The sequence below is a fragment of the Dendrobates tinctorius genome, unplaced genomic scaffold, assembly GCF_039654945.1.
Source record: "Dendrobates tinctorius isolate UK_male_01 unplaced genomic scaffold, ASM3965494v1 ptg000060l, whole genome shotgun sequence".
In the NCBI taxonomy this organism is placed as follows: Eukaryota; Metazoa; Chordata; class Amphibia; order Anura; family Dendrobatidae; genus Dendrobates; species Dendrobates tinctorius.
This window is the reverse complement of record NW_027361728.1, coordinates 57,181,800-57,196,626: the sequence shown is the minus strand read 5'-3', so window position 1 is coordinate 57,196,626 and position 14,827 is coordinate 57,181,800. Positions and strand designations below refer to the sequence as shown.

General features: G+C 41.8%; 1 protein-coding gene across 6 annotated transcripts in view; it reads left to right on the top strand.

The window, feature by feature from the left end:
• The window catches only part of SCHIP1 (schwannomin interacting protein 1), a 789,639-nt gene extending 783,222 nt beyond the window's left edge, over window positions 1-6,417 (top strand). For all 6 annotated transcript variants that reach the window (XM_073578972.1, XM_073578973.1, XM_073578975.1 and 3 more), the window contains one exon: window positions 5,784-6,417. In XM_073578972.1, the coding sequence (XP_073435073.1) occupies window positions 5,784-5,835 (52 nt within the window). In that variant the 3' untranslated portion in view covers window positions 5,836-6,417. The remainder of the gene's footprint in view (window positions 1-5,783) is intronic.
• Window positions 6,418-14,827: the final 8,410 nt, after the last annotated feature.

Below are 14,827 nucleotides of genomic sequence, written 5' to 3'. Positions count from 1 at the left end.
GGGACACAACAAAGACACATAATAAAAACGCAGAGGTCAGGGACACAACAAAGACACATAATAAAAACGCAGAGGTCAGGGACACAACGAAGACACATAATAAAAACGCAGAGGTCAGGGACACAACAAAGACACATAAAAACGCAGAGGTCAGGGACACAACGAAGACACGTAATAAAAACGCAGAGGTCAGGGACACAACGAAGACACGTAATAAAAACGCAGAGGTCAGGGACACAACGAAGAAACGTAATAAAAACGCAGAGGTCAGGGACACAACGAAGACACGTAATAAAAACGCAGAGGTCAGGGACACAACGAAGACACGTAATAAAAACGCAGAGGTCAGGGACACAACGAAGACACGTAATAAAAACGCAGAGGTCAGGGACACAACGAAGACACGTAATAAAAACGCAGAGGTCAGGGACACAACGAAGACACGTAATAAAAACGCAGAGGTCAGGGACACAACGAAGACACGTAATAAAAACGCAGAGGTCAGGGACACAACGAAGGCACGTAATAAAAACGCAGAGGTCAGGGACACAACGAAGACACATAATAAAAACGCAGAGGTCAGGGACACAACGAAGACACGTAATAAAAACGCAGAGGTCAGGGACACAACGAAGACACGTAATAAAAACGCAGAGGTCAGGGACACAACGAAGACACGTAATAAAAACGCAGAGGTCAGGGACACAACGAAGACACGTAATAAAAACGCAGAGGTCAGGGACACAACAAAGACACAAAAACGCAGAGGTCAGAGACACAACGAAGACACATAAAAACGCAGAGGTCAGGGACACAACGAAGACACATAATAAAAACGCAGAGGTCAGGGACACAACGAAGACACGTAATAAAAACGCAGAGGTCAGGGACACAACGAAGACACATAATAAAAACGCAGAGGTCAGGGACACAACGAAGACGCATAATAAAAACGCAGAGGTCAGGGACACAACGAAGACGCATAATAAAAACGCAGAGGTCAGGGACACAAAGACACATAAAAACGCATCGGGCAGGGACACAACGAAGACGCAAAATAAAAACGCAGAGGTTAGGGACACAACGAAGACTCAAAATAAAAACGCAGAGGTCAGGGACACAACGAAGACGCATAATAAAAACGCAGAGGTCAGGGACACAACGAAGACGCATAATAAAATTGCAGAGGTCAGGGACACAACGAAGACGCATAATAAAAACGCAGAGGTCAGGGACACAACGAAGACGCATAATAAAATTGCAGAGGTCATGGACACAACGAAGACACATAATAAAAACGCAGAGGTCAGGGACACAATGAAGACACATTAAAACGCAGAGGTCAGGGACACAACGAAGACACATAATAAAAACGCAGAGGTCATGGACACAACAAAGACACATAATAAAAACGCAGAGGTCATGAACACACCGAATACACATAAGTTTTCCTTTTTGAAGGTAGACTTGCTTTTATAGAGAAGGAAACAAAACCTGTAAGATGCTGACATCTACTGGCTTTATTTATGTACTACCTTATACGATACAATACATTTCTTTGATCCCATGGGAAAGTGTAGCATCCCTTGTATTTACAATACAATTTCTCGGGATAAAATTATGTATATTGACATTTTTTTTAGATATTTTGTAGGTGGATGGTACTATTTTGCTTGTTTAGGCAGAAAGTAACATTAATACATTTTTCATACCACATGATTATGATACATGAATGTTTTTTTCTGACTCACTGCTTGTTTTTCTTGTGTTTTACCTCTAAGTCTTTTCAAAGGAAACCCCAAAGAACATCATGCTGTAAATCAGAATGAGGGCGCAGTCAGACTTCCGTATAACACGGACGACCATTACATCGCAGTGCACTTACCGGTCGGCAGCTCAGCTGACCCGAACGTGACTGCATTTATTTCTATGCAGCTGTCACGCTCAGGTCAGGAGAGCCGCCGGCAAGTCTGAGCAATGCGATGTGATCGTCGGCCTCCTGACAGTGCCCTAAATGTAATTGTGTTGTAGTGTCTGTAACTGCGTTTTTTTATTCTTGCTTAAAGGGCATGTGTCAATTGAAAACAGCCTATGGTATGAATCAGGTTTTTTGTTAAATGTATTTATAAAAAAAAAATCTGTTTTTTCCTTTTCATATCTCTATCCATATTAAAGACAAATTTTATAACTCTTGAAATTTCCACATTAGCCACTAGGTCTACTATTAGGTTGATTACGTTACTATTAGGGCACTGCTTTGGTACCTGAACCAAAGTTTCTAAAAAGTTCAGGTCAGGTACCAAAATCAGATGTGCCAAATTCATTGAGTGACATGCAGTTTTGCACACTGAACTACAGCGAGCCTGGTGTGCACAATGCCAGTCTTATTGAATCAGCCCCATACATCCTGTTCTGTTTAGATGACATTTCAGCAGGCTCATCATCTCAGATAGGATAACAATGAAAAGTAACACCTCTAGCTATAGTAGATAAAACCAGATCCGCTATTCTCCATAGGAGACATCACAGCTCATCTCCTTTCTCTCTTGACCAGATCAGAGCATGCCTAGAAAACACTCCTGTAGAAGTCAATGAGTCCTAGTCAGTCTATTGTTGTCTGTCCATGTAGCTGCTGAAAAGAAGAGGGAGTAGGAGTCTAATATTTGACCTAGTTGCTAGTATGAAAACTGCAATATATCTACTTTTTTCTTTTTATAAAGATCATGATATGGAAAAATGACATTGTTAGAAATTAAAAATAAAAGCCTTTAATAGAAAAATCAGACTTAATTGCATTTTCTGATGACGCATTCTTTTTAAATAAGGGAATAACACAAACCACCTTGCAGTACAAGTTACTGTATTTTCCAAAAATACCATAAATACACTATGCTTTATGGGGTTTTCATAGAGAGCCACCGCTCAGTAATTTCATGTCAAGTGCCAGTCATGTACTCAAAGGACAGCGTCTGCAGAAGTGTAGGGCGTACGGTGACCAGGACCCAGCTTGTACTGAGTAGCTTCTGATAGTTAATATTTTCTGTCCCCTGTAAATAAAAAGTTATGTTAATTTCCTACAACTCTGTGATGCTCCTCTTTTATTCTTCTGGACATTTGTAAATAAATTGGCAACTCAATGCTACCTTTCCTCTTGTCAAACAGCGTCTCAACCACTGTCGGCACTATATGGGGTTAATCTGCAGGTTAAAAGCGTTTAGACCCCGCTGCTGGGAGGAAAGAACTTTATTCCTCTCGGTAGCTTTTAGGTTTCAGTCACAGGGGGCGGAGACGACGCGGGCTCAGTCATTGCTCTGTGTTTAGTGAGTAGCGGCTGTGACCGTGCCCCCAGCATTGACTGACAGCAGCTCAGCATTAGGGCCGGTCATCAGTCAGTGCGGTGAGCCACCATGCTACCCAGTCTTAGAGCTTGTTTTAAAACCACTGAAATAGAAACATGAAAGGTCCCTCTTTCCCCAGTCCCGCACGCTCGGTGCCATGGGGTGATCCTCGACTCTGCCCTCTCTTTCAAACCACATATCCAAGCCCTTGCCTCCTCCCGCCTCCTCAAACTCAAAAATATTTCCCGAATCCGCGCATTCCTCAACCATGAAACCACAAAAACAATAGTGCGCACGCCCTTATCATCTCCCGCCTTGACTACTGCAACCTCCTACTCTCTGGTCTCCCCTCTAGCACTCTGGCACCACTCCAGTCCATCCTACACTCTGCTGCCCGACTAATCCACCTGTCTCCCCGCTATTCCCCAGCCTCCCCCTATGCCAGACCCTTCACTGGCTTCCTATTGCCCAGAGGCTCCAATTCAAAACCCTAACCATGACGTACAAAGCCATCCACCTCTCTCCTCCATACATCTGTGACATGGTCTCCTGGTACCTACCCGCACGCAACCTTCAATCCTCTCAAGATCTCCTTCTTTACTCCCCCTTATCTCTTCTTCCCACAACCGCATACAAGACTTCTCCCGTTCCTCCCCCATACTCTGGAACTCTCTGCCGCAACACATCAGACTCTCACCAACAACTGAAACCTTCAAGAAGAACCTGAAGACCCACCTGTTCCGACAAGTCTACAGCCTGCAATGATCCTCAGTCTACTGAACCACCGCACAACCAGCTCTACCCTCTCCTAGTGTATCCTCACCCATCCCTGTAGACTCTGAGTCCTCGCAGGCAGGGTCCTCTCTCCTTCTGTACTTGTGTGTCCCTTGTCTTGCACATGTTTATTATACTTGTCTATATTTCCCCTTTTCACATGTAAAGCGCCATGGAATAAATGGCTCTATATAAACGTATAATAATAATACCACCAATGTCATATTCGGGGATCCAGAAAGCTGAGATGCAGGGAGTTTTTTTCACGTGCCCTTACCTTGGAGGGTCAGTGCTTTACTTTGACCCCTTCATTTAGAATGTCAGCCGAGATAACAACACAGTCTCTGAAAGATGGACAGTGAAAACTTTGTAAGACGATGGGCACACGCTCAGTATTTTGTCAGTATTATACATCAGTATCTGTAAACCAAAACCAGGAGTGGGTGATAATACAGAAGTGGTGACGTGTTTCTATTATACTTTTTCTCTGATTGTTCCTCTCCTGGTTTTGGCTTACAAATACTGAGGTAAAATACTGACCAAATACTGAATGTGTGCACGTGGCCTTACAGTTGGATAGGGCTAGAGAAAATATTAGGGCTGCAACTACCAGTGCCCATTTAGCCCAAGGAGAACATGTCAAGGGGAAAAAAAATCTTATTTTCATAAATCCATTTAAAATGTACATTCCAAATTTGTGTGCCTTATGTGCAGCTAAGGCTAGTTTCACACTAGCGTTTATGAGCGCAGCGACGGCCTGCGCACGGCCGCCGCTAAGCCCCGCCCCCTGCCGCGCCTCCGCCGGTAGCTCCGCCTACCGGCGCTTGACGCTGCATGCGCCCTGCGTCCCCTATCTTTATCACTGGGGGCGTAGGCCGTGCGCAATATGCGTTTGGCGACGCATGCGTCCCTTTGACGGTGCGCCGACCTGCGCCAAACGCAACCTGCTGCAGTTTGGTTGCATCGGCGCACCGTCAAAAAGGTGCATGCGCCGCCAAACGCATATTGCGCACGGCCTGCGCCCCCAGTGATAAAGATAGGGGACGCAGGGCGCATGCAGCGTCATGCGCCGGTAGGCGGAGCTACCGGCGGAGGTGCGGCAGGGGGCGGGGCTTAGCGGCGGCCGTGCGCAGGCCGTCGCTGCGCTCATAAACGCTAGTGTGAAACTAGCCTAATATGTATGCAATGCTGAATATTTTTGCCAATACTCTGCTTTATTTGTTAGATTCTGTTGGTGTTTGGTTCTCCACCCAGAGGAATGCTAAACTCACAGTTCTGCTCAATTCTTGAGCAGCATAGAAGCCACAGCGCTAAATAGCGCAGCAAATATCATTGCCAAGTAGGTGCTGGGGAGCCGAATATTTCACCCTTTGCACTGATTTGCATTGCACAGATTGGCAAGCAGCTACCCACTGCCGTCCGTTAGCATGACCTCGGAGGTGACTCCTCATCATCAGAGCAGAACAGAAGAGAAGGTGCTGCTTTGGTGACATGGAGTCACCGGGAGCAGGAGAATCATCGCCAGGCAGAATCGACAGGTAGCTAGCAACTACCTGCCGGTAAGTTATTTGCCAATAGGGAAAAAATCCCCAGTAACCCCTTTAAGTGTGAATTAACAGCTCTTGTTCATGAAATTAACGCAGTTTTCTTTTCTTTTCTCCTTTTCCACAGACATGCTGAAAGTCAGCAGAAGCACATGGCAGAGAAAATGCCAACAAAATGAAGCAAAAAGCCATTGAACCTTAGGAACAAGCTAAACTTTTATTTTGCTTTTGTGGTTGTCAAAATGCTGATGCTCAAGATGATACACAAGAAAAATCAGTGTTAGTCTTTGATGTCCGAAGCTTTATGTCCAGTGATTTGGCCTCTGCTTCCTAATTTATTTTAACTTTTTACTCGTGCCACTTAATACCCGGCATTTTATTAAGAATCTATATATGTACAGTACTTATGCCATTACAGACTGTGGATAAAGAGACAGAGAATAGTTACAAATTGTATTTATTTTTTTCATTTGCAAATCTTTTAATTTGATCAGTATTTTCCCTATAACTACCTTTTGTTCACTGTAGTTCTCAGACACAAATGTTATTGACGGTGCTAAACAAGTCAACAACTACACGCCTGCCTCATCGTAAAATTGTAGCTTTCTGTATCTTGTATAATTCAGTCACTTGTCAACATTTTGTGAATGTTGATTATCTGACTTCCATTTTTAGATGTGCGTATTATTCAACTGGATTAAAAGGAAAGGTCACATTCAAAGGTTTTATGTATAAATATGTAAAATAAACTTTAAACATTTGTTTTGTATGTTACTGTCTTTTGTCTGGCATGATCTGTGGGTGTCTGAGCTGCGCTCCGACATCAGACAGCGACGGACTTGTATTTGTAAAGTTGAACTGAAGAATCTATTTCTCCATGTTAACTTCACCTTATTATTTCCATTTTTTCATGGTCCGTGTTTTTTCACTTCCATATATATAGTACATATAATGTATATATGCATTTGTAAAGATACCATTTGTGTGTACAGCATGCCAACCCAACAATAGAATTTTGGGAAGAGTTCCCACCAATGAAAACACAAGACAATGACACTGTAGGGAATATGAAAAATAGGTTCTTCCCTCTCAGCCTGAATGTCCCCATACAAATTATAGTCCAACAACCATCTAATGTACAGTACATAGGGTCTCCCAGCTATAATGCATCAGACAATGTCACAGGTAAATAAGCCGATGCCAGACAAATCTGGCAGTGGCTTACTTTTTTTGCCAATAAAGAACACTGTAAGAGCATTCATGTGAATGTAGGAAGGAGCAGATCACACGGCCACTATGGGGCCCGTCGCAGATATATACAGTGGGAAAAAAAGGTATTTAGTCAGCCACCAATTGTGCAAGTTCACCCACTTAAAAAGATGAGAGAGGCCTGTAATTGACATCATAGGTAGACCACAACTATGAGAGTCAATATGAGAAAACAAATCCAGAAAATCACCTTGTCTGATTTGGCAAGATTTATTTAGCAAATTATGGTAGAAAATAAGTATTTGGTCATTATCGAAACCTCATCTCTATATTTTGTTATATATCCTTTGTTGGCAATGACAGAGGTCAAATGTTTTCTGTAAGTCTTCACAAGGTTGGCACACACTGTTGGTGTTATGATGGCCCATTCCTCCATGCAGATCTCCTCTAGAGCAGTGATGTTTTGGACCTGTCACTGGGCAACATGGACTTTCAAATCCCTCCAAAGGTTTTCTATGAGGTTGATATCTGGAGACTGGTTAGGCCACTCCAGGACCTTGATATGCTTCTTACGAAGCCACTCCTTGGTTGCCCTGGCGGTGTGCTTGGGATCATTATCACGCTGAAAGACCCATCCACGTTTAATCTTAAATGCCCATGCTGATGGATTCTTTCATGTACACGGATCAGTCTTCCTGGTCTCTTTGCAGAGAAACAGCCCCAAAGGATGATGTTGCCACTCCCATGCTTCATGGTAGGTATGATGTTCTTGGATGTACAAGTGCTTCTCACTAAATTAGAATATCATCAAAAAGTTTATTTATTTTACTTCTTCAATATAAAAAGTGAAACTTGTATATTATATAGAGTCATTACAAACAGAGTGATCTATTTCCAGTGTTTATTTCTGTTAATGTTGATGATTATGGCTTACAGCCAATGAAAACCCAAAAGTCATTATCTCAGTAAATGAAAATACTTTATAACACCAGCTTGAAAAATGATTTGAAAATCCGAAATGTTGGCCTACTGAAATGTATGTTCAGTAAGTGCACTCAATACTTGGTCGGGGCTCCTTTTGCATCAGTTACTGCATCAATGCGGCGTGGCACGGAGGCGATCAGCCTGTGGCACTGCTTAGGTGTTATGGAAGCCCAGGTTGCTTTGATAGCAGCCTTCAGCTCGTCTGCATTGTTGGGTCTGGTGTCTCTCATCTTCCTCATGACAATACCCCATAGATTCTCTATGGAGTTAAGGTCAGGCGAGTTTGCTGGCCAATCAAGCACAGTGATACTGTTGTTTTTAAACCAGGTTTTGGTACTTTTGTCAGTGTGGTCAGATGCCAAGTCCTACTAGAGAATTAAATTTCAAAAAGCTTGTCGGCAGAGGGAAGCAAGAAGTGCTCTAAAATTTCCTGATAGACGACTGCACTGACTTTGGTCTTGATAAAACACAGTGGACCTACACCAGCAGATGACATGGCTCCCCAAACCATCACTGATTGTGGAAACATCACACTAGACCCTAAGCAGCTTGGATTGTGTGCCTCTCCACTATTCCTCCAGACTTTGGGACCTTGATTTCCAAATGAAATGCAAAATTTACTTTAATCTGAAAACAATACCTTCGACCACTGAGCAACAGTCCAGTTCTTTTTCTCCTTGGCCCAGGTAAGACGCTTCTGGCGTTGTCTATTGGTCATGAGTGGCTTGACACAAGGAATGCGACACTTGTAGCCCATGTCCTGGATTCGTCTGTTTGTGGTGGCTCTTGAAGCAATTTTATTATTAGTATTTATATAGCGCCATTGATTCCATGGTGCTGTACATGAGAAGGGGTTACATACAAATTACAAATATCACTTACAGTAAACAAACTAATAATCACAGACTGGTATAGAAGGGAGATAGGACCCTGCCCTTTCGGGCTTACATTCTACAGGATGGTGGGGAAGGAGACAGTAGGTTGGGGGTTGCAGCAGCTCCAGTGATGGTGAGGCGGTAGCTCCAGTAGTGGTGAGGGGGCAGCGGGGATCATTACAGGCTGTAGGATTTTCTTAAGAGATGGGCTTTCAGGTTCCTTCTGCAGAATCCGAGTGTGGTTGATAGCCGGACGTGTTGGAGCAAAGAATTCCAGAGGATGGGGGCTGTTCGGGAGAAGTCTTGGAGGCGGTTGGGTGAGGAGCGAATAAGTGGAGGAGAGAAGGAGGTCTTGGGAGGATCGGAGATTACGTGAGGGGAGATATCGGGCAGTGACTCCAGCAGCAGTCCATTCCTTGTGAATCTCCCCCAAATTTTTGAATGTCCTTTTCTAAACAATCCTTTCAAGGTTGCAGTGATCCCAGTTGTTTGTGCACCTTTTTCTACCACATTTTCTCCTTCCACTCACCTTTCCATTAATATGCTTAAATACAGCACTTTGTGAACTCTTGTGGAGTGTGTTAATGACTGCCTTCTAGACATCAGTCACGTCAGCAGTCTTACCAATGATTGTGGAGCCTACTGAAAGAGATTAAGGAACCTTAGGAAGCCTTTGCAGGTTTTTTTTTGTTAATTATAATTTACTGAGATAATGACTTTTGGGTTTTCATTGGCTGTAAGACATACTCATCAACAATAACAGAAATTAACATTTGAAATTGATCGCTTTGTTTGTAATGACTCTATATAATATAGGAGTTTCACATTTTGTATTGAAGAACTGAAATAAATAAACTTTTTGATGTTATTCTAGTTTAGTGAGAAACACTTGTAATTTCACAAGCCCCCTACATATAATAAACTTGAACCCTTTAGTGCCTTTTATGTGGCACTACAGAGTGTTTAGCCTTGTTTAACCTAATGACATGGATTCCCCCCTATTTCTGATAACCAATGATAACCAACAAAGATAAAACAGACAGCTGTGAGCTGATATTATCAGGCTGAAAATGTCCATGGATATTGGGCCCTTCCCAGTCTAAAAATACCAGCCTGCCTTGGCACCACTGTGCATACTTCACCCACTGCGCCACCAATAACTCTCTGGCATATTTACCAGTCCACCACCTCCTCAAGGAACAGGATTATCGACAATCTTGAATATGCTATCAATTCATTTATGCCTAGCAGTGACATTATCGATTTGGTGAAAGCAGACCCTACATTCAATTTAAAGGGCGACTATTGTGATAAAGGCCGATGTGGCCGAAACGTCGATAGATGTCGCTTCCTCACCGTCAAGCAATAAATGTATTTCACATTAAGCATAACCAGTGTGTGCAGTGACTCTATATTGTCTAAAAATACCAGCCAGCAGCCGCCCCAGAAAATGCGCCCAATTCTGGCACCTTGCCTCGCTCTTCCGGATTGCTCCTGTGAGTTGGCAATCGGGGTAATGTGGCTCGGGGTTGATGTCAGCTGTGATTAGTCAAAAATCTCAGCTGGCATCAAGTCCTAGTGTTCGAAATGGAGTATTAGTGATGAGCGAACGTACTCATGTGATGCACCACTTCTGGGGTGGTGGCGGGCTAATATTTTTAGGCTGGGAAGGGCCCAATAACGATGGACCTTCCCATCCTGATAATAGCCCTTAGCTGTTTTACCTGCACTAGTTATCAAAAATAGGGGGGGGGTCCACATCAGTTTTTTAATTAATTTATTTTTTATTAGGTTAAACAAGGCTAAATACCCTTTCGTGCCACAAGAAAAGGATGCAAGTTTATTATATGTAGGTGGTTTGTAAATTATATATCTACAGGACATGTATCTATTCTATGTATTTATTCTATATATCTGTTTATTCTGAGGGTTCTGGATGTGAATCTAATGTACTTGGCTGATGAAATTTCATAGTTCCTTTGAGATGTGTGCAATAAAAAACGGCCTTATTGAATAAAATTGGTGCGAGTGCAATGAGATTTGTTATATTGCACTCTCCAATTTTATATGCAGATGTGAGCGAACCCCAAGAAATATAAACACCACTTAAAAAAACATGGAAAAGTCACACGGTATTAACCAAGCTTAATCTATTTTATTCATAAAACTTAAAGGGGTTTTTCACTACTAGACAATCTTAGCTTAACCGATTCAAGACCCCAATAAAAATAAAAACCTTTACTCATTTCCTGCAGGGGCTCCATTCAATTGATGTCGGCACCGCTGCTCCCAGAGAGTGACGTGACTTGTATCATGTGTCTGCTGCAGCAAGTGCGTGTCTGCGCTTTGGCTGCATCTCATAAATATTCTGTCATGGATGTTCACTTTGATAAAGCAGTAAAGGCTGCAACTGATGAGTGGGTGCTCGTTGGCTACAGTCTGCACATGACACAAGTCACTCTCTGATCAACGGTGCCGACATCTCAAGAATGGCGCCGGTGCAGGAGGAGATTATAGTTTGTTTTAATTGGGGTTGTATTGATTAAGTTCAGATTGCCCAATTTTGGACAACCCCGTTGAAAGGAAAGCCTGTAGCGTCTTAGACACATGAGCAAAACCAGCCAATTACTGCTCACAAATCTCTATAAAAAAGTGTCCTGTTTGCATATGACTAAAATATATATGTTTGGTAAAATAGCTAGTGAGGGAGATATATTATGTTATTTAGACACTTTCTTAGTAGAAAGTGACAACACGTGACACTATGTCCTGGATTGATTATTGCCTTTGCACCTGTTTTTTCTTGACTATATAGTGTTTTTTTTGTTTTGTTTGCACAAAAAGTGTCTTTTTACGCTTTTTTTTAAAAAAAAGTTTACCTTATTTGTATTTTTCTTTCTTATTTTAGTTCTACACTGTGGATATGGTTTAGGGTGTCCAGATGTTTTTGCCTTATTCTTCATTTGTAAATGTACTCCAGTATCTCATGGAATTACAATTTGTGTGACATTTTACTAAACGTGTGTCTTTTTGGCCAATAAGTATAGTTAAAGACAGAAAACAGGACTATTTTTTGTTTACTTTGTGCAAAATCAATGAATTGCATGCGTCGTTTTGATGAATGTGATACAAAAAAACAGCAGTGAATACCATAATACACCAAAAAAACAAAAAGTGACTTAAAAAACATCTGCATATGACGAATCGGGCCCTATGTGCCAAAATTTTCGTTCAAATTTCTGACACGAACTTGCTACCGGTAATACTGTATGTGGTATAAACATATACTTTTATACCAATACTCAGAAGTAAAGTCTAATATGAATTTCCCCTCGTGTGTCTCTAGTCATATTTTATATGTTGTGGCTATTCGTTTTGATAATCATTTTACATTTTCGCAACATTTTTCCTACTAGGGCACTCCAACATATATATGACCCCTATATCATTCAAGGATAAAGAATGCAATGTATTCAGTTGTGACTACCTCTACAGTATTGCATTTTAGGGAAGACACAAACTCAAAGGCAAGCAGGTACAGAAAAGACGCAGGAGTCTGTTGTGTCGTAATATGCCTTAACTTCTTAATGACAGCAGATATACCCTTTAATGGCAGCAGTAAAGGGTACGTATTCCTCAGTGCCGCTTTTTAACGGCACTGATAAATAAGTGTATAACGGTAATAGTAAATCAAACCCCTTTATCACTCCCTTAATTAGATAAAAATAAAGTAAAAAATTGTAATTTTTCCATTCTTTGCAGTTAGGGTTGGGGTTAGAGCTAGGTTTAGGGTTGTGGTTGGGGTTGTTTTGAGGTTGGAGTTGTGCTCGGGTTAGGGTTGTGTTGGGGGTTAGGGCAGTGTTGGGGCTAGGGTTGTGTTGGGGTTTGGGTTGTGTTGGGTTTAGGATTGTAGTTGAGATTAGGGTAAGGGGTGTGTTGGGTTTAGGGTTGGATATAGGGTTAGTTAGAGTAAGGTTGTGTTAGCGTTGGAGTTAGAATTGGGGAGGTTTCCACTGCTTAAGCACATCAGGGGGTCTCCAAATGCGACATGGTGCCCATCATTTTCAATTTTGAGTTCAAAAAGTCTTAACAGTGCTCCCTCCCTTCTGAGCCCTGCCATGCGCCCCCAAAATGTGGATTTCCACCACATATGGGGTATTGGTGTACTCAGGAGACATTGCACAACAAATTTCGTGGTCCATTTTCTCCTGATACCCTTGTAAAAATAAAAACGTTTGGGTCTAAAGTAATTTTTTTGTGAAAAAGTTATTTTTTTCTTTCCATAATGCTGTAGTTCTCGTGAAGAAACTAAAGGGTTAATAGACTTCTTGAAAGTGCGTTTGAGCACCTTGAGGGGTGCAGTTTTTAGAATGGTGTCACTTTTGGGTGTTTTTTTGTCATATTGACCCCTTAGTCACTTCAAATGTCTTGTGGTCCCTAAAAAAATGGTTTTATAAATTTTGATGGAAAAATGAGAAATCGCTGGTCAACTTTTAACTCTTATAACTTCCAAAGATTTTTTTTTTTTTTCAAAAACTGTGCTGATGTAAAGTAGACATGTAGGAAATGTTATTTATTAACTATTTTGTGTGATAACTCTCTGACTTAAAGCACAAAAATTAAAAGTTTGAAAATTCCTAAATATTCATAATTTTTGACAAATTTCTGTTTTTTTTGCATAAATAAATGCAAGCCTTATCAAATAAGTTTGACCACTAACATGAAGTACAATATGTCACAAAATGTCTCAGAATCAGTGGGATACGTTGAAGCTTTCCAAAGCTATAACCTAATAAAGTGAAAGTGGTCAGAATTGTAAAAATTGGCTTAGGGTACCGTTACACCTAGCGACTCACCAGCGATCCCGACCAGTGATATGACGCAGTCAGGATCGCTGGTGAATCGCTGGGTGGTCGCTAGTGAGCTGCCACTCAGGCAGATCTCACCAGCGACATCGCAGGGGACGGGGATCGCTACTTACCTGCCAGACGCGGCGATCCTGCGTCCTCCCGCCCGGCTCCACGCGTCGCTCATCGTCACAGCAGGAAGCAGCCGACGAGGAATGGTCCAGCAGCTTCTCGCGCGATCAGCGATAACCAGCGGGGGAGCCGGTCGGAGGTAAGTATCACATGCAGCGAAATCGCTAGCAATATCGCTGTAACGTCACAAAATCGGTGACTTTACAGCGATATTGCTAGCGATATCGCAGTGTGTAACGGGGGCTTTAGTCATTAAGGTCAAAATTGGCTGTGTCACTATGGTGGAAAAGACTGTAGAGAGCCATAATACACTTGTATATATGTTACGATTGCATCTTCTTCCCCCCTGATTCATGGTTTACCCAATTTCAACCCATTTATATGGTTGTGTACTGTATATGGTGAATCTCATACTTACCTGGTGTTTTGACCTGAATTATTTATCATTTCCTAAATAGTATCATAAGTGACAAGATCCTGGGGACGGTGATGTCAGGGGAATCACTTGTTTCTTCGACTAAACACTTCCTCTAAGTTTATACAGTGGAAATTCTAGTTTCAAGAAACTGTCAATTTACAGCTATCAAAAATTTCCTCTTCAAAAATAATGCAACCAAGATTTCCTGAAGATAGTAAAAAAGAAATTGACTGAATGAAAAGCTTAAATGGCTCTGTGATATGTGAACTGAGGTCGTCAGTGTAAGCTATGTTCTGGTAATTGGATGACGAGCTCATATGATACCATATATGGGTTGCTCAGAAAGTAAATGTCATTCTGGTCATATCTCGTAAGGAAATTAACAGATAGAAGTATTCTTGGTCATTTTTGAAAACTGGATAAATAAAAAAATAAATAAAACCACGCAATGACCTATGCAATATCACTAAATTTTTCCTATAAAGCGATACTCTGAATGGATCTTCTTGGTAATACAAGCAATGTCACTCATTTAACTATTTCTAAACTAAGCATAGACTTTAAACATTCTAGTCTGCAGTGACATTTCACAACATTACTGCATAAAAGAGCAGCTGCATGGGATTGTACACCTCCGGGAGTGGCAAGTTGGCCGTCAGATATAGCCAAGCTCCCCATAGAGAACACACAGATGGTTTATTACCAA